We start from the raw sequence: 21050 nt of genomic DNA on the forward strand, positions 1-21050 counted from the left end.
CTCGTACAATATAGGGGTAGAGAGACACAGGCAGTTGACACGCAGACCCTTCGAAAAAACATTTCGTGTACCCGCAACTTAGATCGAATTAAGCTCACTCCCCCGATACAATGAACTCTCTCTGTCTGCTGCGGCTTAGTCAAATCAGCCCGAGAGTCTCACCCTTCTCTCGCGCAGAAAAGTCCATGGTATCTCATGTCGTGCAGCAGCACACGGCCACGTGCGCCATACTTGTCCGAAGATTATCCGCAAGTAAGACGCCGCTGCCAAAGATCAGATTAAAATGCAAAGTACTGTCCGCTGCAGCGTTCGCGTAGGTGAAATTGAATGCCCGGCGTATCGCGCGCACGCCCCTGCATTACGGAATGAAACTGTCGCAGTGGGCTGTGAAGCTTGTCATGGAAATGAGTGATTTCTCGTTCGGTGTTAAGTACAGACGTTCATACGCTCGCGTAAACGCATCGATTATAGTCGAATCCCGATAAAAATCGATCTACAGCCTCATTAAAACATCTAGTAATGATTACGTTCTATTGCACCTCACTGTTTCCTCGGCCGCAGCCCCTGCGGGGCTTGACAGCAGCAACGATCGAGGTAAGCCGCGACACGTGCGTCGCGCGCGCTCCGTCGAATCCCCGCGCAGCGGACATCAAAGAACCACTAGGTCATCCCTTAATTGCGCCCAGCCTCCGGGGGATACAGCCCGCGCTATATATTCGCATGTTATACTCTGACACTCGTCGCGCACTCTTTCTCTTCCCGGACGAGCGCCAAATTGCGGGCCGTAGGGACGTAATTTTTGTTTATACCGCGGCGAGGCCTCTCGAGCCTCGCGCTTGTTGTCTCGTGGATTCTTTCGTCAAAGGAATTAATTTTTTTTTTGCTCCTCTCGCGCTCGAAAGCCGCCTTAATAATGCCAAGTTCTCGCTTCTAATTAACAATGAACTTTGCGGTCTGAGACAAAGCTCGCGATCTTTAAAATTCGGGACAATGATGGGGGGTGCTTGGAGAAGCATCTTACGGGCTTCAAAGAGGGAACATTGATAGGCAAAAAAAATCGCGAAGATCGAGCCATCTGACGTAGCAAAAGTTTGGTGATGATGGGAAACGTAGTGTAGCGAAAAGAGCCGAGCTTGAAAAAATAATCCAAGAAATAATTGGCGTAAGAAGCTTGCGTGCGGCTGAAACATCAAAGGCAACTCGACGCCGGTTTTTACGCAAAATCGAATCGACGCTCTGAGTCTCGTCGGAGGGTCGGAATACCGCGAGGGAAAATCGACGGAAAGACGTACCCGCAGATGATTAATTTCTGATTGGGCCAAAGTATGTGTGTACTCTCGCTTTGAAGAATTCCGAGACAATCCCAACGCGTCTTCTTTGTCTTCTTGTTAAAAAATAATTCCGCAAAGTTGACGGTAATCCGATTGCTTTCGTCGAGTGATAAAATTAGCGGGTATATCAATATCGCACCAAGAAACCGATAAAGTATTAAAATAATCCAGCGGCCATTGTTTCGCGATTCGCAGTTGACAAAGAGTATCGGTTCTCTCTCTTTCTTTTATCCTCGAGACCGCAATCTCTGGAAATATCATTAACCTCAACCCGATCCCATCAGCGGCAATCCAGCTCAAAGTCGATTAATAAAAAACGAGGATAAGCGAGGTCGAGGTCTAAAAGCCCTCGCGGCGGCAGCAGCTGGAAATCCGCCGATAGTAGTAAATTAAAGGAACGGCGCGTCCGATAAAAAGGAAGAAAGAGCCGTTGCCTCTCCTGCAGACTGGCCGCTCTCGTCGCTGCGGGGGATGAAAGAAGCCTTGACGACGACACAGAGTGTATATAACAGCAGAGCCCGCTGCAGCGTCCGAAGGATTGTCCGCGCGAGCAGTGTGCTGCTGCGGGGGTCGCTGCCGCAGCTCGAGGGGTGATTAGATGGGACGAGAGCGGCGTCCGAGAGAGAGAGAGAGAGAGAGAGAGAGAGAGAGAGAGAGAGAGAGCCGCACGAGATTGAGAACGTAAAAAATGCAATCGGCTCTTACGGTAATGAAAACCGCCGGACGGCAATCCCGCACATACGCGATGCTGGAGGTGGAGGCCAGTTGGCGCGGGAGAGCTCGAGAGCCTGCGACATCTGCTCGTGTGTACTTTTTTTCGAGAGCTCTTTCTTCCTTTGTTTTGGAGTGGCGAATTTTTCGGATTTTTGGGGAGATTACAAAGGGGTCGCTCGGTTTTCGCTCCGACTAATTAATTAGACATCGGACGCTCTTATCGTTCTCCCAAAATGAAGACTTTAAAAGCCGTGAAATCGACGGGCCTACATAACCGCAATTAAAAAGAACGAGTGGAAAGAAATCTGATACGCCGCGCGGCAACCCCCCGTTCGGTCAATTTGTACTGGACGAGAAAAAAACCGGCGAACTCGTGTCTGCGCGATGCGGCAAAAATTAGATTGAGTCGACACGCGAACGCGCCGGAATGCGCGATAGAGATCTAAGGCGTAAGGTGTGCGCGCGCGCGAGACAGAGAAGAGCCGGAGAAACGAGGAGGAGACAAGGATCTCGAGGGAGAGAGAGAGAGAGAGAGAGAGAGAGAGAGAGAGAAGGCCGCCGTGATTCGGGTGATTTATGGAAGTTTTTATGCAGGGTGGCCAAAATAATTCACCCTAATCCCTCTGCTAACTGCTTTCGCGTCCCGCTACTTTTTCCTTCTTCTTCTTCTTCGCTGCTTCTCTTCCTTTGTACAGGTCTACCCATACGCGATGTAGTTATTCTTTACAGTATTTTAGAGGTTGATCGTACAAATAGTTTATCGAAAAAATTCTCGTCGCATCTGCAGTCGGCTGAAAAGCCAGGAAAAATATGGCTAATTAGCCGACTCTCGGAATAATCTGCTGAGCTCCCCACGCGGGGTGTCGCAGAATAGCCCGCGGGAACGGGCTCGTTACGCATTTTCATCGTGCGCGCATCGCTTGTGATTGCGAGAGCAGCGCCGATAATGATTCCCTGGACAGATTGTCCACCGGCGGTGGACTGATTGACGACGACCCGCTGTGACTTTTTCCCGGCCGTTATTAATATTAATAATACGCGCGGCGCTCGATATGATCGGAACGGACGAGTGCGCGAATTACGCAGGCAGCAGGGATATGCATTTACATAGACGATTTTACGGACGCGCTGAATGTACAGATGGAATATTGCGATTCCGCGTATGTTGCAGCGGGAGAGTGGATGTGGGCGGCGGTGAATGCGGTGCGGATGTTAATCACGAGCGCGCGCGCCCGCGGGATAATCAATGGCGAAACTCTGCGGCGGGGAGGAGGGAGGAAAAACAAGAAAATTGGCTGGAATTACAGAATCGAGTAATCCTGATAGCGTTAGAGCTGAATTGCTCGTCTATTATTTTCCTGAATTTTTGCTCTCGATTGATGCGTGTGGTTGAAAGGACTCGTGTAGTAGTTGCGGGTATTTTTGATTATTATTTGGTAGCTGGAACGCGGATTCGTTTGTTTTTCGATATGTTTAATTAGTATAATGTTTTCACCGGGCGTTTAATTATAAAGTAGTAAACATCGCTGGCGCTAAATCGTTGGAAAACGCTCTTTAATTGTTGAGCATGTCAATATTGATTGGAATTACTTTTGCGATGCTCGATAATTCGTAATTCATGTATTTTGAAATATTAAATAAGCAGCGAGCGGGATTTCAATTCATGAATTAAAATTTATTCGTTCGTGAATGCGTATTTAAATTAAAATAATGGTTTTCTATTTCGTTGGTAATAATTTTGAAGTTCAGCTCAACTGGTATATAAAATTCAGCGAAGTATACAGGGACATAAATAAAACGACCGATCGAGAACAATACCTTAACGACCATCCTCGCCTCGTCAGTAATATTTTCGGGCGCCTAAATTTTCCAGCTCGTCGAGGGAAAAACAAGAACCACAATACGAAGGCGGAAATAATAAAAGCGATAAAAAATCGAGAAACACAGCAGCGGCAGTGGCGGCGCTGAGAAAGAATGATAGCGAGAGCTCGCGGCGCAAGTGAAACGGACAAGCGCTAGAGGCGGAGGGTTTATTTCGCTCATCCTCATTAAAAGCCTCCTGCAGCCGCCCTCCTCACCCTGCACTGCACGGCTCTCGTTTTTTTTTCCACCAGCTCTGCAGAACAGATATATACATATACAGAGGGGGCGGCGGAGGCATTTCCGACTGCACGCTCTATTAATTAAAAGACGGAGCGAGAGAGTGCAGCCAACGTCTGTGCTGCGAACTGAGATTTGCGAATTTTAGGTCACGGCCTGCGCGCAAAGGATTATTTTGAATTTCCAGATTTGGTCAGACGGGCTAAAAGACACGCGCGATGGAACGAGAGAGCAAAAATTCGCTCTAAACAACGCACGAAACCGTGCGCAAAAACGAAGTATCGGAGCACTCGTCAGGTAAGCAGCGCGTCGACGTCAGCTCCGTGGCCCTCGAAAAATCCTTCAGCAGCGCGGCCCGTCATAACCGCGCGGGCGCTGTCTTTTTTTCCCTACTCAACCGACGGTAAAAAAAGCGTCGGATGAGCGGGCAAAAAAAGCGACGGAGCCTCGAGAAATCCGCGCGAGAGGCACGTCCCTCCACCCCCACCGCTAGAGCGCTTGTCATGTGGCGAGACATGTTTGAGGTTAGGTTCCGGCTTGCGCCCGCGCAGGAGTGAGGTGAGGCTGAGAGAGCTGCGCGCTGCTGCTGGAGGGTGGTTGGCTAAAACAAAGGCGAGCGCGCGGGTTGGTCGATAGTCCGCGGCCGCCAATCAGGCGAACGCTGCGGAGAGCAACGCCGCAGTTGCGCGAGAGTGCTTCCCTTCCCGGCTTTTCCTGCTCTCTCTCTCTCTCTCTCTCTCTCTCTCTCTCTCTCTCTCTCTCTCTCTCTCTCTCCCTCTTCTTTCGCGCTCGACGCTCCGATTTCCTTTCGAGTTATCTTTTGCTATACTACGCTGTGATTTTATTTTTGTTGTGGATTTTTTATTTTCGGCTGCGGGGGCGACTTTATTTTTAGACGGGTTCAGCGCTGCAGTGAATTATCAAAGGGCTTTGATACGCTTGTTATATCGCTATTTCGCGAATCGCTTTATTAACGTGATGTACGTAATTCGGAATATTAATTCGCACTCCGAATACGATGAATAATAATCATGCCCCCAAAACCGTCTCACCCATTACACAACTCGGCTCCAACACTCCCCTGCCGTTTCAACTCTCTCGCTCCGACGTCTCAGGGGCAGCTGAACCCTCCGACGCAGCCTATCGCGAATTCCGGTCCGAGCGCTGATGCCTCGTCTCCAGGGTGACGCGCACGTTCGCGTCCACCCACACTCACGCGGCGAGGGAGACAGACAGTACTAAAGCGCCGCTGCCCTCTCGACGCCGGAAAGAGCGGGACGGAAAAATGGACCCTGCTCCAATTTTTTTTTATGCTCACGACGATTACGTTGGCTGCGCGAGTTGCGCAGTCGATCAGAGTCGTTCCGGTGATTGGGTGTAATTGTTGTACTCTGATTGGAATAAGTCATAGCGCTTCTTTGGGGGCAATATTCGCGAGTTGATTGCTAATTAGGCGAAAGTCATCGACACTAGTGTACCTATATAGTATAGAGGAGCGGAGATACCCGTTCGAAATCCTCGATTCCGCGATAAGCGTCTTCGGAGCCGTCAAAAGAAAGCTATCTTAGCTCTAATTAGTGAGATGCAGAGAAATGTATAAGAGCCGGCACAGGATTGAATTATGTAGGCAAGGAGAGCTGGCGCGCGCGGGCGCGATATTTGCCCTAAACCGTTTCTAATTAGAGGAGTCGCTGCCGGAAGTTTGTTAATTAAGTGGCGCTCGTATAAGAGATCGCGCATGACCTGCGAGACACTTTGTCAGCTGCAGTAAGAGAGGGACTGGCGGCTTGAGTAATCCAGCTGCCTGCCGCGACGTTTTAATGACGAGAACTCGCGCGCGCGACATCAAAGTTGTGCACTTGGCGCGCGTTCGCTGCGACTTACAGTGCAGCGTGTACACTGTATCAAGGTGTGCACTGTGTACCTGTGCGCATGGCCTTCTGAAATAGCCTTTTGCGCTTTGATACCGCACGCTTGCCGGGATCGCACTTTTTGATCTCATCGTCGTTTGCAATTTATACAGTACAAAATGAATAATGAAGGAGTACTTACCTCGGCTCGCCATTGTGGAGGATCTCTTGGTGCGTTGTTATTGTTTTTAGAAAAAAAAGGCATAACTAGAAAGCGTGATAATAAACTTATTCAGTTGGTATTGGTGGATCTCGGGGTTTGGGAATGTCTGATTATCCTGGAATAACGAAAGTAAAAAATTAATAAATAAATTAACCAGTCGTTTTTCAGCTCCATCATTAATCAAAGCAAACAAGTCCGTATGGACATAGCGAATTGACAGGGAATATTCAGGATATGGGAGTTCATCAATAATCAACAACGAGAGCGAGCTTTATGTTGCGAAATCGATTTAATGAATAATCAACTACAATTCAGATGATTAATTACAGATTTATTTATAATAATTCATTGTATTTACATTAAAAAGAGGTTTGAAGTGCTAATAAAGTGTATCTCTTAACGAAGTTGGTTTATTCAACACTTACATTATCATACATCCTTAAAATAAGAACTACATACAAACTTATTAAAACGAGCTTAGTTGTATTGTTTCCTTTTCTTTATAAGTGGTTCTTGGCTGGAACAGCGTCGAGTTTATTTTAGCCCGCAGTGGTCTGGTTCTGCAATCAAGCAACGAAAAGAACATTAAAAATCACCGTCAATAAATTTCATATCCCCCCAACCCGATGATACACGCGTCGTGTCGTAAGAAAATATCGCGCGAACCTATCAATAAGGAAACGTAAACAACGGACGCGCAAGCATTGGCTTCATAATTTAAATGAAAAATTTCCCCCGAAGGCCGGGAACATTATCCGCGAAAAACGCATTGTCCGCTTTGGAAGGCAGACGAGCGGAAGGAAATTGTTCGATTAGGTCGTTATGTCGCTGCATTGCACAAATTCCCCCGCACAAGTGATTCCCCGGAGTATCGAGAACGCACATCGCATCGCGGTGCTTGTTCCGGCGTGTTAAGGCGGAGAGAACCTACTTTATCCTCGTTCCGCGAGACAATCGTTTCTCCGGGGACAGGCGAGAGAGAAAAAGTCTTCCGCGGCTTTATTAATTCCGCGAATGATCATCGTCAGCCCACTCGATCGGATCCCGATCTCTCGGGGATTGATCTCGCGAGATTCGCTTTTGTGCGAGTTCCGATGCCTTTTTATAATATACGTTCGCGGGAGTGAACGGTAATTTGTTCAATGGGTAATTACGGGATTCTTTCGGTTACATAATATTCGGCCTGAATTAATCCACCGAAACGCAACGAGAATCCGCAAGAAAATCGCGAACAATCGATTATTTTGCTCCGAAATTATCCTAAACAAACTTCGATAAAACCCGAGCATCACGCGCAGCCGTTTAAACCCCATCGAGGATCAGCACGCGCGAGACAAATGAATTTTTATTAGCCGCTCGGAGAAAGTCTCGCATTCGTGCTTATCGAGCCGTTCTCTCTCTCTCTCTCTCTCTCTCTCTCTCTCTCTCTCTCTCTCTCTCTCTCTCTCTCTCTCCTCGGGGCGCGTCCGTCCGATTGGCACAATAGCCTTCGGCTCCAGGATATCACCGTATATACTCTCCGGGATATTCGTCCTGGCGCTTCTCTCTCTCTCTCTCTCTCTCTCTCTCTCTCTCTCTCTCTCTCTCTCTCTCTCTCTCTCTCGCTTACTCTCCCGGTAATTATTTTTGTGGGAGTGAGAAGTCCTGGCGCTGACAGCTCGCTCCGCGACGACGACTGTACTACTCGGGAAGTTCTGCCGCTGTCTCTGTCTTTCTCGTTCTCTGCGCTGACGGAGACACGCGCCAGCGCGTGGGTAGAGACTCTCGCCGGCGACGACGGAGTCTGTCTGTACGTCGACCCCGGCCAGGTATATGGAGGATGTATTTTAAATGTTTTTGTCGACGGCACGTGTTTTGCGCTCGCGCGAAACGTGCATGCGAGCATAATTTTGCTCTCGAAGTTTCGCTTTAACTTAATCGCCGTTTTTAACGAAATATGACGAGCCATTATGAAAAACAAGACGGCTCGCGGGAGTAAAAGAAAACAAAGCCACCCCGGCATATCGGTGGCAATCCAGCCTAATACACGGCCATTATCTACTCTCCCCGATCCTCATTTCGATTTCGGTCCTCACCCCCGCGTCTCTTTTTTTTTCCTGTCGATTCCGTAAAAAGCAACTCGCTCTCTCTCGGTTAAAGTGCTGCCGCCGCTGCTGCTGGCGGAATCGTCGAGGGTGGAGCGAGAGAGGACTGCGTGTCAGAGCGCCGGAGGAAAAGAGAGCTCGGAGAGAAAGAGAGACAAAGATTCGTGTCATCGGCTCCTGGAAACTGACAAGCTCGTCGAGCCGTTAATGCGCGCCGGGGCCAAGAGCTTCGGTATTTCTCTCTGCGCGATTTCCGCGATGAGCGATGAGAGAAAGAGATGCCGATCCGCGCTCTCGTTCTTCGGAATTTTATTATTCGGGATTGATGAGCGGGTTGATCGGTTTTCACGATAATGCTCGCCGGCAGCTGGAGTTTTATTGAGGGAATCATAATGGGGGGTCGGGAGAGCCCAACCGCTGCCGATTGTTTTTGCTACGAGCGACGGAAAATTGGCGTTTTCGCGAATGCGAATAAAACAGCCGTGAGTTATGCGCGAATGGGAGATGGATTCGACCGCATAGATGAAGCGATAAAACACGTGTAAGATATTCCAAACAAGCCGTTAATCTCTCGCACACCGAATAAAAAAATACCGACCACAAGAATCCCAACGACTTTCTCAGACGGGAATCTCGGGGCAATCAAAGCTTCTTACACGATCATCAGCTTTAATTAATTCATCGGAATGATCTCCCTGCAGCTTATACACGGAATGAAAAAAAATCACCGCATTCCCCACAGGCCTACATATAACATACACACGATTCGTCGGCCGTGAAAACGACAAGCGTATTAGTAACTGTCGCGCGGCGAGCGATTCGACGATAATGTAATTTGGCCGGTCCATTAGTCAGGTGAGGCCCGACACAGATGCTCGCGTTTCGTCACACGAGTAGGTGCCGAGTGTTCCGAGAAGCTTTTGGCTTTTTTGACCGCGTACGGATTCCTCTCGGGCAATCATCGCGAGGAAGAGAGGTTGTATCGTTTACACGCTGAATTTGGAGGACGAACGGCTTGTATCATGTGGGCTTCGTTTTTCATGCCGCGTGTGATTCGTTTGGACTTGTTTTTGAACGTAGCTTAGAATATTCTAAGGCATACACATTACGCATAGATCATATCTTTAACGTTAGCGCGAAGGTTGTGGGCGATCGATAATTTTTTCCGCTTCGAGATGTGGCGAGAAATGCTGCAGAGACCATTACTTTGGCAATTTTAAAGAAATTTCGGACTACTTGCCTGGCTACCGTGCGTTAATCTCGTTCGCGGAAGTCGGCGGTAACCCGGCATTTTTTCTCCCGAATGTATATATAATTAGACTTTGCATATGTATACGTTAAAAATACACACCGTCGTGAAAACACTGTATCGAAGTATTTCTTGCTCGAGCATCTCGTTACACCGCGAGGGAATAAATCATTTTACCAACACCTCCTCAAACGTCGGAATGCGGGCCGCGATATACCTGTAAATACTGTGCACGCGCGCAACGTTAATGTCTTTCGGGGAACTTATCGCGCAATTCGCTCCGAACGAGCCACGGATGGTTACGTGCTGGTCCGCTTGGTCTTTTTTCGGAAGTTCAACCTCAAAGTTTTTACGCACCGCTGCCCGGACTAGCGTTACACACCGCAGCGTTGATTGGCCAATTACGTAATTTCGAGCGCGTATATAAGGTCGAATTAGGAATCCGCTCGAAATTCCACACATCAAGGCGCTACAAATGAGTCAATTTGAAAAAGAAACGACCGGCAGCATCAGCAGTCGAGATTTCGCTTGTATACCAAAGTACGCGATTAAACGCGCTCGATAGTGTTTCGAATTAAGGTTAAAATTTATCGATCGTCCTGGCGCGTTAAGGTGTCGATCGAGAGATGCCGCGGCACCTTTCAAATCGTTATTGGCAACTGTTGTGTCGAGCCCGGCTCGGCAAGGACTCACGAGAGAGAGAGAGAGAGAGAGAGAGAGAGAGAGAGAGAGAGAGAGAGAGAGAGAGCCGAATGAGTGGATGACGCTGCGTAAAAAGTTTTTTACTTATACGCGTACACGCGTCCGAGGAGGTTCGTCTGCAGCAGCTTCGATTCCCGAAGTGTCGGGAGATCGTCATAATTAAAAAGTAACGCGAACCCGCCGTTTAATCCGCAATCAACGGAGCATTCTTTGATATAGCGATTTTCTTGTATTACGTGAAAATTAAGTCTGAATAACAATCGCAAACAAACAATTATACCGGGTGTAAAATCGAAGATTTTAGCATTTTTCATGTCTCTCCGAATCCCAACCCTCGTTCCTCCACTTTCAACCCTCGAGCGCGTCGCTTCTCTTCCTCTGCGCGTTGAAGCATCGGAGAGAGAGAGAGAGAGAGAGAGAGAGAGAGAGAGAGAGAGAGAGAGAGAGAGAGAGAGAGAGAGAGAGAGAGAGAGACTGAGACGGGGAGCTTCCCCTGCACACACTACACAGCCACATCGAAAGAGAGAAGGCGAAGAAGCGGAAGGAGGAGCCCCGAAGACGCGGGCGCGCGCAAAAGGGCTGGCCGAGAGAGCCAAGCTTGGGAAGCGCCGAGTCACGACGTGTAACGAGCTTCGCCTCGCTTTTCAGGAGAGAGCGCGCGCCATGCCGAGAGATGCGCGGAGAAGCGAGAGAGAGAAGTTTATCGATTGATACGGCCGGCCGCGGGATTATTAAAAAAAACGAGGAGGATCAGGGAGAAGGGAAAGTCGAGAGGAGCTTTCGCATGCGTACGTGGATTATAATATGTTGTATAAATCATTACATCGCGCGCGTTAATCAAGCTCGATCGTTACGCGCCTCGTCCAAACACAGAAGCTCTGCCCCTCCGAGGCGTGAAATCCCGGCTGATTGCCTGCGCAAAGCCTCAGCTAGAAAACTCGGTCCGAAAATAAAAGCCGGCGAGCGGCGCGCAAGTTTTTTCCCGCGATTCGCGCGCTAATTACCTCGAATAACCCAGTAGCCGCGGAGCGTATACACGTATGCGCGCGCGTGTGTGTACGTCATCTTTGACGAGTTAATCTCGAGCGCGAGTCCACGAGGCGTAAAAAAGGAGAGCGAGTGTAGAGCCTCGGAAAAAAGGAGGAGCGAAGCGAGTCGTTTTGGTGAGTCGGCGATATTCCACGGGCAGGGAAAATCGACCATCGCTCGGGTTGCGCCGCTACCGATGATGGCTTTGGGAGCGTAATCTTCTTCTTCACACCTTTATACAGGGCACGCCTGGAAAGTCGTTTGGCGATTTTCCCATGCGGGATTAATTGATTTTTCAAGAAACTCGTTTTACGCTTCGCGCACCTCTGATGTCGACTCCAGCTTTGGGATTCTTTTAGGCCGATGGGAACGCGATTTTTCTCCCGGACCGGAGCGCTCGATTGAATTAGTCCATCCAGCGCGATTTTGTGGTGAAAAAAGAGAACGTTACAACACTCGCACACACTTTATCTAATCTGAAACAATGAATGACATAACAGCGAAGCCGGAAAGTGACGTAGGCGCGGGCGCACTTGTTATATGGGTCGCCTGCGCGACCTCCGACGACGAGAGACATCGCTCAAATCGCTCGTAATCGAAGTTACGCGAGCCTCGCGCGTAATCGCGGAAAAAACTTGCCTCAGACCGATCTTCATACGTACTACGCGTAATTAAATATCGCGTCGCAACCAGACGATTTCGAGTCCAAGCGCACATCCTCCCACAGCCTCTCATCGATCGCGCAGCCGACTATACACGACGAGAGCCAGAAGCAGTCAAAGGAGGACACAGCGATACTCCGCCGGCTCGGGAGGGAGAGCAGCGCAGCATCTCGCGATCTCAAAAAGCGCGACATCGTCTCAGCTGGCTCGAGACACGCGGATTATATCGAAAATCTGCCATAGCAGGCGAAGGAGGTATGGAGCGGGAGCAATCACCGGCGATTTCATAGCTGTCGTGCACAGAGTAGTAGTAGTAGTAGTAGTAGTAGTCGTAGTAGTAGAGGGAAGCCGTGCCCTCGCCGGATTCCGTTTCAAGGTTGGAGGAGCGCGGCCGATCGATCGACGGCGCGCGCACGAGCGAGCGAGCGAGAGAGAGAGAGGTTCGCGCGATGACCGCGCGCATTCCGCGTATATCATCTGCTGCTTTGCGCGGCCCTCTGATGTGAGATGAGAGAGGATTTCGAGGATGGTGTGCGATACGCTCCTGCAGGAGTGGGTATGTCTACCTGCGCGACCGACGAGGTGTGGTCGAGGTGCGATGCTGCACGCGTTTTTTGCTGGGTCACGATACTACCCATATAGGTGTGAAAGCGCTTGTTTTGCTAAATTTATTACGTCATATAATCGACGTTGGATAAAAACCTTGTTTGCTTTGGCGACAATCGTACGTTTTCGTAATATCACATATAGACGCCCGCGTAACCCGTCGACCGAAAAGCGCGTCTAATTCACAAGGCGACTGTAAATTAAGGTCGCGGCCGCTTTTTATCTCGCTTTTTACCGCGCGTAAGTCTGGCGGTGAAATTATTACGAGTCTGTGTTACTCCTCCGCGAAAAACACTCCACTTTGTGCTGTAAGCGGAGAAACGAACGGTTTCTCGGATATATCTAGATTAAATACACGTCTCGCCGATCGACTTCATGCTCTAAATTCTGTAACTATCCTCGGCGTGCAACAATACAGCTCGCAAAATCTCAACTCTGTTCTCGTTAAGCCTACGCCGGAAGATCGAAGCCGTCGCTGCCGCCGCCAAGTTTGCAGCCCGAGCGTGACAAACAGGAGCGTCGTGCAGCAGCAGCCAGAATCCCTGTTGTACAGCTCGGCGAAACTGGGGCAAAACATTCGATCTCGCCTCCGCGTCTCTCTTTCGCGATTTGATCCGCGGCGGCTGTTGCGTTGATCTTTTCATTATTCGCGCCTCGTCGACGACGCTCGTTTGGCTGTGACGGGATCGCCCGATAAATTCGCATTTGCTGCGCACTGGGCCGGTTTTAGCAGCAGTGGAGAGAGAGAAGGAGGACGTTTTGATGGCGTTAAGTACGTAAAAAATGGGCCGAGTTCTCAATGAGCGAATTTATCGCAGTTTGTTTAACGCAGTTGTTTATATGCTAATAAAGTTATAAAGGACGCATACGCGAGTGAGGACCAGTTTTAGCGCGAGGCACGTGATAAAACTGTCGAACGTAATCCCAAAGACTGCTGTGTATCGGAAAAAAGGAGACCGAGGAGAAAAAATCGATAAAAAAAAACGTATTTCTAAAAGTGGATTTGAAAATTCTTACCGTGCAGCGCGAGTCGTTCAAGGAGCGCGAGCCGCCGTCGTTGAAGAAATTCGGATTTTTCATTGTGAATGGCGCTCACGTTGGCCAGGATTCTTGTACGCGGACGTTGCTCGTCGAATTCCAGTCCCTGTAAAAATACAGAAGGAAAGACCGTAAATGACGTGCATTGTTTTCGTACGTTCACCGCGACAGTAGATTCGACTATTTCTTTATTGCCTCTGCGTGAAAGTCATTGAAAATTTACGTGATACAATGGTAATTGAATAATCGAATATTTTCGTGGCAAATCGAATACAAAATTATAAAAAAAAAATAAAAACTTACAAAATAATAGAAGAATATGTGAGTATGGTGAGAACAGAAGCATGTAGAGTGTAGACGTTGTTTATAAAATGATTCTTAATATATTCTGATGGAAAATGTTATATCTAATCTTCTACTGCAAATGACTTGATTAAAAAAATTCTTTCTTCTTGGTGAAAACAAACGACCTATCGATCAGACTGTGAGAATGTAAGTTTCATCCACCGCAAAAAAAAACACCATCAGCATTCGTTTTCAAATAAAAAGAAAAATCATACAGTGTACAGCTCAATCCTCCTAATTAGATTTCAAAACAGCGCAGATCTTCATCTCAACCGCAGGCGTATAAATGAACGTCCCGCAGAACGTCGACGACAGCCGATTATTCGACGGCGGGTTATTATTCACGCCGGCGCGCGATATTATATATACGCGCGCGCAGGCGCTCACCCATCATCCGTTTTCGACATCAGTCGTCGTCGCCGAGGCTCTTCTTCGCTCGCGCGCTCTAAACTCGCCTATCCGCGCGCTTATTAATGTCCGCTAATTAATTATACGCCGGCGCGAGTGTGAGTCACTCGACCGAGTGCAAATTCTTCGGGCTAATTAATCTGCTCCGCTGCGTCGTGTCGGCGCGGAGCTGACGAAAAATGCCGCTTTTGTTGGCTTGCTTTGGCTAATGTTGATGTTTTGCGGCATCGTTTGGGGCCAAACGAATTGAGCAACATTTGTTTCGAAAAGCGGCCGCTGTTTTGAATGCGAGTCCGCGGATTGCTTCAGGGGTATGTGTTTTATCATTAATATACAGCGTGCCGTGTCAACTGTTTTGATTCTTCGAAACCTCTTTAAAATGTCAAAAACCTGTGTAATCCCTTACAGGGAAAAGGGAAGAAAGACTCGGCGAGCAAGAGGAAGGGCCGAAGCTCTTTTCTGCTCGCTATGACGAGCGGAGGCGCGCGCGCGTGATGTATATGCGACTTCACGCATGAGTCACGCGACGCGCGATATTAAGATACGTGGCGATGCATTATAGAGACATCATTCCCGTACGTGATCTCCGTCTCGCGTCGTTGGATCAGAGATCTTCCGTTTCATTTTATTCCGTCTCGCTGCTTAGCGGAGGAGGATATGTGAAGTTGCGTGCGGGCACGAAAATTTCAGTTTGAACCTTGAAAAGTTGCCGACAGCTGCTTATCACGGGAATATACAATTGAATCGCGTAGTTCGCGCTAACAAATTTCTCACCTGCAGGGATTAGCCGCGAGTTAAGTCTCGCTTCGACGTCGTTAATAAAGGCGTCTTTGAGGGGCTAGTATGGCTTCCGTGTCGCGGCTCCGCGCATTAGCCACTGCTGGCTATGATCTCCGCGTAGTTGTGCATAAAATTAAACCTCGGATTACGCTCGCTCTCCTTGATACCCAATTAGCTGCACTGCGCGTGCAAATTTCTTCGACGTTTAGACGGACGAAAATTCCGAGTCCGACTCGAGGGAGGTATATAGGGAAATAAGAAAAAGCGAGAAGAAAATCAGAAAGAAAAACCGAGGAGAGAGAGGGAGACAGAGCGAAAAGTCTCGTCGAAGAGCTGCGCGCAGGGCGTCGCGACGTTATTACACAGTTCATTAGGAAAGCGCGCCCGAGGCGAAGTACTAGCACTGCTGCAGCGCTGGAGAGAGAAACGGAGAGGAAGAGCGCCGCTGCAGCAGCGGATATGCGCTTTTCACTCGCTCGCGTCCGCCATCTTTTCTCCGTCTCGCTCTTTCATTAGTTTTCATCTTTATTCCGCAGCCGCTTCTGCCGCTGCTGCTCTGTTTCAGCGTCTCTCTCATAATCCGTCCCTATCTCGCTCTTTTCCTCCTCTGCTTTGAGTTTCGCCGTCTCGTTTCCCTGCGATAAGGTATAACTTCGCTTCGTACGCTTTCGACGCGTCTCGCCAAACTCGACATCTGACTACTGATAAAGATCAGCGCCAATTTCACTCGTCACTGCCCGAATCGTAAAAATTAAATTTCTCCCCATTATTCTCTCCCATCTAACCTGAGCGAGCATTCGCAAACCGATCGAGCAGCTCCTCGCGGAGGAGAGGAAGTCTGTCGGATGGAAAAGGAGAGCGGCGGGAGGAGGAGGAGGCGGCGGAGGAGGAGAAGAGAGAGAGGAGGTCGGGACAGTGCGCGAGGGCCCCCCTCTATCAGCCAACCAGACCAGCCAGCGCCCGCCGACCAACCGGGGGCGTCCCCGCCGTCGCTCCAGCTATCCGCGTACGTATACACGACTCGCGGAGCGAACGGCGAGAACGATAGCCTACTATACCGTCGGCATAACTCTTTTCTAGCTTGGAGAAGTACGAACTGCTGTTTCGTCCGCGAGTGTTTGGATTACGGCTCTTTACGACTGCGGGACGATTTTGGCGAACTGCTCCAGTGCTTGGATCACTTACGTTTAAACGGTATAAAGAAAATGTTATTTTTATTCGAGAAAATTTTATTTGCGCGGGCGTTATTCGTATTTTCTTGAATAAAAGCGAACGATTAATTTCTCTTATATAAAGCGTGTTTTTTCGTTTCGTGAAATAGGCGATGCCATTATTGATTTTCCAACAGAGACACAGAGAGGCGCGGAGCCGAGAGTGCAATACACTGCAGCCGGCTGATAGAGTGCTATATAGCGAGTAGCTAAAGCCGAGCTAATGAGCGAATCTCCAGAATGAAAAATGAGCCGGTAAATGAGCAAAATCCGGTTTGCGCTAATTAGCAAAGACGTGGACTCGAACATATACACTGCACTTCTCGCTGCGCTCACATTTTCCCTACTCTGTCCCTCTCTTCGAGAACGATGATCCTCCGACTAGTCTTCCGAACAGAAAAGATGACGAGGATGTACCAGTTACGTATATAGTGTCTGCAGCAGAGCCGGGAAAGAACTGACAGCCGACAGAATGGATTTCTAATTTGCCTCCATTTGCGTGAGCGCCACGAGCTGCGACTACGTGATTTTAATGCTCGCTAGCGTCCCGCCGCTGACGTAATTCGTTTTTATGAATCGTATTAGACTATACAAAGACATTCTTTTTTCTTTGTAAACTCGCCGGGTCAACGTACTCTTTGTATACATACTTTCTACATATAAATAATCTCTAAAACGCAAAATTGAAATTTTTTTCAGCTTTGAAAATTTTCAAAAAATATAGCCTCCGCAAGCTCCAGCCAAATAAAGCTGCTAAACCGTAGGCAAAAAAGTCGCTCTGAAAAAACAAAAATAGCAAAGCTTCCCCGAAAGAGGAAAAGGGCAGAAAAATAAGCTACGAGTTATTAGATAAAAAAAAGGAGCCAAAAGAAGCGTTGAGGCCCGGAAAAAAGTCGGAAGCGCGCGGCTCTTCGATGTCCTCGGGGTTATCCCGCGCGAAGGAGCGGCTCCGAAATTACGAGTGAGCCGAGGCTGCTCCGGAGAAGCGAAAGAGAGCGGAAAAGTGTGCAGAAGAACGAGAGAGAGAGAGAGAGAGAGAGAGAGAGAGAGAGAGAGAGAGAGAGAGGAAGTCGACGGACCGCGTAACGCAGGTCACGACAGTTTTTATGGATTCCGGTCCGCCGGAACTTCCGGCGGACGATCTCATCTCCAAAGCAGACAGAGAAAGGGAGGGGGCAGAGGTCAGGTTTTATCGCGGCGCTGCTCAGTGCTCTTTCTCAAACAGAGCATTACTGTTGAAATATTGTGCAAAAACTGTTGTGTAGGAAAATAGTGCGCGCGAGCGCTGAATTTTTATCGCCGACTTTATGGCTCACGCGCGCCGACTCTTTAATTTAGGGGCCCCTGCTACGGGAGAGATAGTAAAATTTCGTAGTCGAGAATTGTATTTTCGCGAAAAGGCGTTTGCACTTCGTTGGAGAGTTTCCACTCGGCGGTCTCACGAGAGGTACCCGATGATTAGTACAGGAGCCGAATTCACGGAAATTCCGGACACGCAGAGCGAGCCCTGTCATTACGCTATCATCATTAGCCAGAATCTCCCGTTAGACGAAAAATTTTCCGCGGCTGCACCCGGAGCCACTGCACTGGATGTATTTCCGCTTCCTGCGCGCCTGATTTGTCCCGCCGCTAGAAAGCTGTATGTATATAAAGTTTCGCGAGCGCGACGTGAAAAAATCGCCATAGGACACGTATAGCAGCAGCTAATTACCTTTCGGGCAAGTCCTAATATCGCGTCGCCGGTTCTCCCGCGAGCTTCCGGGCCAAGCCGATGATAAATCAGCGGGGCACATCTCCACGCGCTCTCGGTTCCACGCGCAGCAGACGCACCGAGGCGTGGCGCACTACCTGCAGCTCTCCGCGCGAGGTGCGATTTCCGGACGAGCTTCCGCGCGGTGCGCTACTCGCAAAGTGGCCCCCGGCTCGTACGCACACACACCGGCAGTCGCGCTCCTCCGGTTCCGCGTCGATTTTGCGCAAGCGCTCTCTGTATGTGTATGGGAAAATGCCGAGACACGGCAGACAATGCGCGCGCGGGACAATTTTAGAGAAAGTTTCGCGGCTGGTTTAGTTTGGAGCGTGTATACGCCTGCTGTTTTATTTCTTCTCATGGTTTGGAGGAGCGGTTTGTTGTCGCGAGCACAATGAGGGAGTGCACGGACACACAGGAGGTAATCTTGCTTTGGAGGAACGATTTCGGTAATTGGATTGCTGCCGCGGGCGGAGCTGCTGGAATTTAATCGCTGCTTGTTTGGCTATTTCGCTGTATTGTGTAGTTATTTCTACATAGTAGCTTGGGCATTAAAAATTTCGCGGAAGGCGGAGAGAGCGTCATCCACGTGAAATCCGATCGATATTATACGAGCACTGATTCCTCGCACCCGCGCAGTAAACAGCAGCAGCAGCGGAGGCAGGAACTCTCGAGACTCTCTCGCCTCTAATGGACACCCGATTCGACGGCAATTAAAGCGAAGTGGCCGAGGCAAACATCGATCGAGTCCAGCAGAGCACCGTCTGCTACAAGCTCCCGCGAGGGTAGCTCTATATGTACACCAGTCTCTCGACTGTCCGCGCGCCCTTAACCATGCTCCGCAGGATGTACCGGCAACTGGTTAGGAACGGGAGAAACAGAGACTCGGGGCTCTTTCAAATATTTGCCGTTTCATGCAAACAATTCGCTCTTTGTTCCGCGGCGCAACTATGTGTAAATTTAATCTCCGAAGGGTCTCTCTCTCTCTCTTTCGAGTATACACATCGGGACTGCGCTCTCAAGTCGTGCAGCAGACGGACGACGCTGTTATATAGCGGGAGTTGCGTAACGCCACCGCCGCTAGCTCCGAGCAAGATTGATACAATTTTCACGAGCCCTTAAAAATGTTTGTTTTTGATGGCACAATGCCGAGCCGCTGCACCGGGACTGGTGTATTTTAGTTTTTTAAACTGCGAGCTGAGAGCTGTGTGTGTGTTTTTATTATTCGCGAGACGATTACGTGCGTGCGTGTTTTCGATGAAAAATTCACGCAACGAAATTCATCAGCGTCTAATCGAGCCATAAAAATGAATAGTCGACGAAAGCGCGGGGTGTATCACAGTTAGCATAAGCGAAACCTCATACCGGTTGGATAATCACGTGCGCTGAAAAATAGCTATCGAACGTATTAGACGTTATTATTATTACGCGGTACAAAAGCTTTGCGCGTTTTACGCGTGCGCGATAAAAGTGTACGGTTATAACAATTTTACGTAACATTTTTCTTCGCCCAAGAGACGCAGAACAGAGACAGCTGCGTATAAAGTGTGTTACATAACGCCATATACGTGACAGCTTGATTCTTCTCGAATTTCGCACTGTATAATGCACACACGAGCATCACGAGCGCAGCACGTAGATCGAAAGTCGCAACTCACGAGTCTATCATAAAAACGAACGAATTAAATTCTATTAGAGCTTTATGGAGAGCGGTGACCGCGCAGTTGCCAAATCACATGCCCTGCATACGGCTAAGCACTTCGCAATGCGATACCCGGCACTGTCACTGCTCTAACCGACAAAGTATCGCTTCCACTCTGGCAGATCCACATTCCTAAACATCAATAAAGCCCTTCCGACACAAAAGCCCTTACTCCAAAAGAACGCGCCGATGCACAGTCAAGGAAGAGGCAGCTCGAGAGCGCAGTTGTCAATTTGCATGAGGGATATGCAAGCGGAATCCGCTGACTCGGCGCGCGACCTCGCGGTGACATCTTCATCGGCGCAGCCAAGACGAGGATGCATGAGAAAGGAGAATATATACAGCGGCGTGACTCTTATCCCTACTCGAGGCTCGCCTTTCAGCGATTCGATCTTTGAGATCGCAGAAGAGCGAGATCTGCTTGTTCTTCTTTCGCGTTTATCGTTTCGCAACCTCGGTTCTACGCGAAAGCGTTTATTTTTCCCGAACGCTCTTGAACTCGTGGCGGTGGATCAATCGAGGGAAACTCATTCGGACGCCGAGTGTCCGATTAGAGCCGCGCGCAACAGCTCCGTACAAACAAACGGGATGCACACGCGCGCGATAGTGTTTGCTCGACGGCTTAGAACGAATTAACGTCAACAGAGCGCGCGGCACTGGCGATTGAAGTCTTACGCTGCTGCGCGGCTTTTTTCTTTTAAATATAAGGGACTCGGTACACACACTTTTCCTCGATTTACAGTTGAACGCCGCGTTAATTGCGGCTGGAGCGTAATTTTTCACATCCGAAATTCCTCGCGCCGAATCATCGGGAGAGTGACACGGAATATCAGGCCGGCAGGCACACGGGGAAAAAATGAAACTCATCGATATCGGCTCACTTTCTCGCGCTCGGATCAAACATCGCGCTGCAGCGGCTGAAATTCCCAACGCCGCACTCGCACGCACTCCCTCAGTGAGAGAGTCGAGAATGAATGAGGGAAGAGAGAGGCGCGAAAGGAATCTCCCATCACTCGCGGCCCGGGACCCACACGCGCGCCGCTGCAGCGCTAATGGTCCCACTTAACATCTCAAGCATCTCGGCCCTCTCGAAGGTGTGGACCGCGCGCGCGGTTCTTCATCCTTCTCCTCCGCGCGCAGCCTCCCCCACCTGCAGCTTTTATAAGAGACTCGAGTCGAGGCGCACGGAGAGAGCTCCATCAGCGTGTGCCTGCCTCGCGGCTGGCCGGAGTTAATAATCGGCAATATTTATTCCGGATTGGTCAC

The 21050-nt window shown here is 49.4% G+C and overlaps 1 protein-coding gene and 1 long non-coding RNA gene across 7 annotated transcripts in view; one reads left to right on the top strand and one right to left on the bottom strand.

Annotated features, from left to right (window-relative positions):
* Window positions 1-6528: 6528 nt before the first annotated feature.
* Window positions 6529-21050, bottom strand: part of LOC100113985 (transcription factor Sox-2) — a 306878-nt gene continuing 292356 nt past the window's right edge. For 5 of the 6 annotated variants that reach the window (XR_004345063.1, XR_004227827.2, XR_001729193.3 and 2 more), the window contains 2 exons: window positions 13568-13694; window positions 6529-6778 (listed from right to left, as the gene is read on the bottom strand). Coding sequence is in view for 2 of the 6 variants with exons in the window: in XM_031931199.2 (XP_031787059.1) it covers window positions 13643-13694 (52 nt within the window). In the remaining 4 variants the exon portion in view is untranslated. The remainder of the gene's footprint in view (window positions 6779-13567; window positions 13695-21050) is intronic. The other variant, XM_016985738.3, reaches the window with a different exon arrangement.
* Window positions 16038-16557, top strand: LOC103316211. The gene is made up of 3 exons (XR_512283.3): window positions 16038-16127; window positions 16202-16315; window positions 16470-16557. It is a non-coding gene; the product is annotated as an uncharacterized LOC103316211 (long non-coding RNA).

The sequence above is a fragment of the Nasonia vitripennis genome, chromosome 5, assembly GCF_009193385.2.
Source record: "Nasonia vitripennis strain AsymCx chromosome 5, Nvit_psr_1.1, whole genome shotgun sequence".
Classification (NCBI taxonomy): Eukaryota; Metazoa; Arthropoda; class Insecta; order Hymenoptera; family Pteromalidae; genus Nasonia; species Nasonia vitripennis.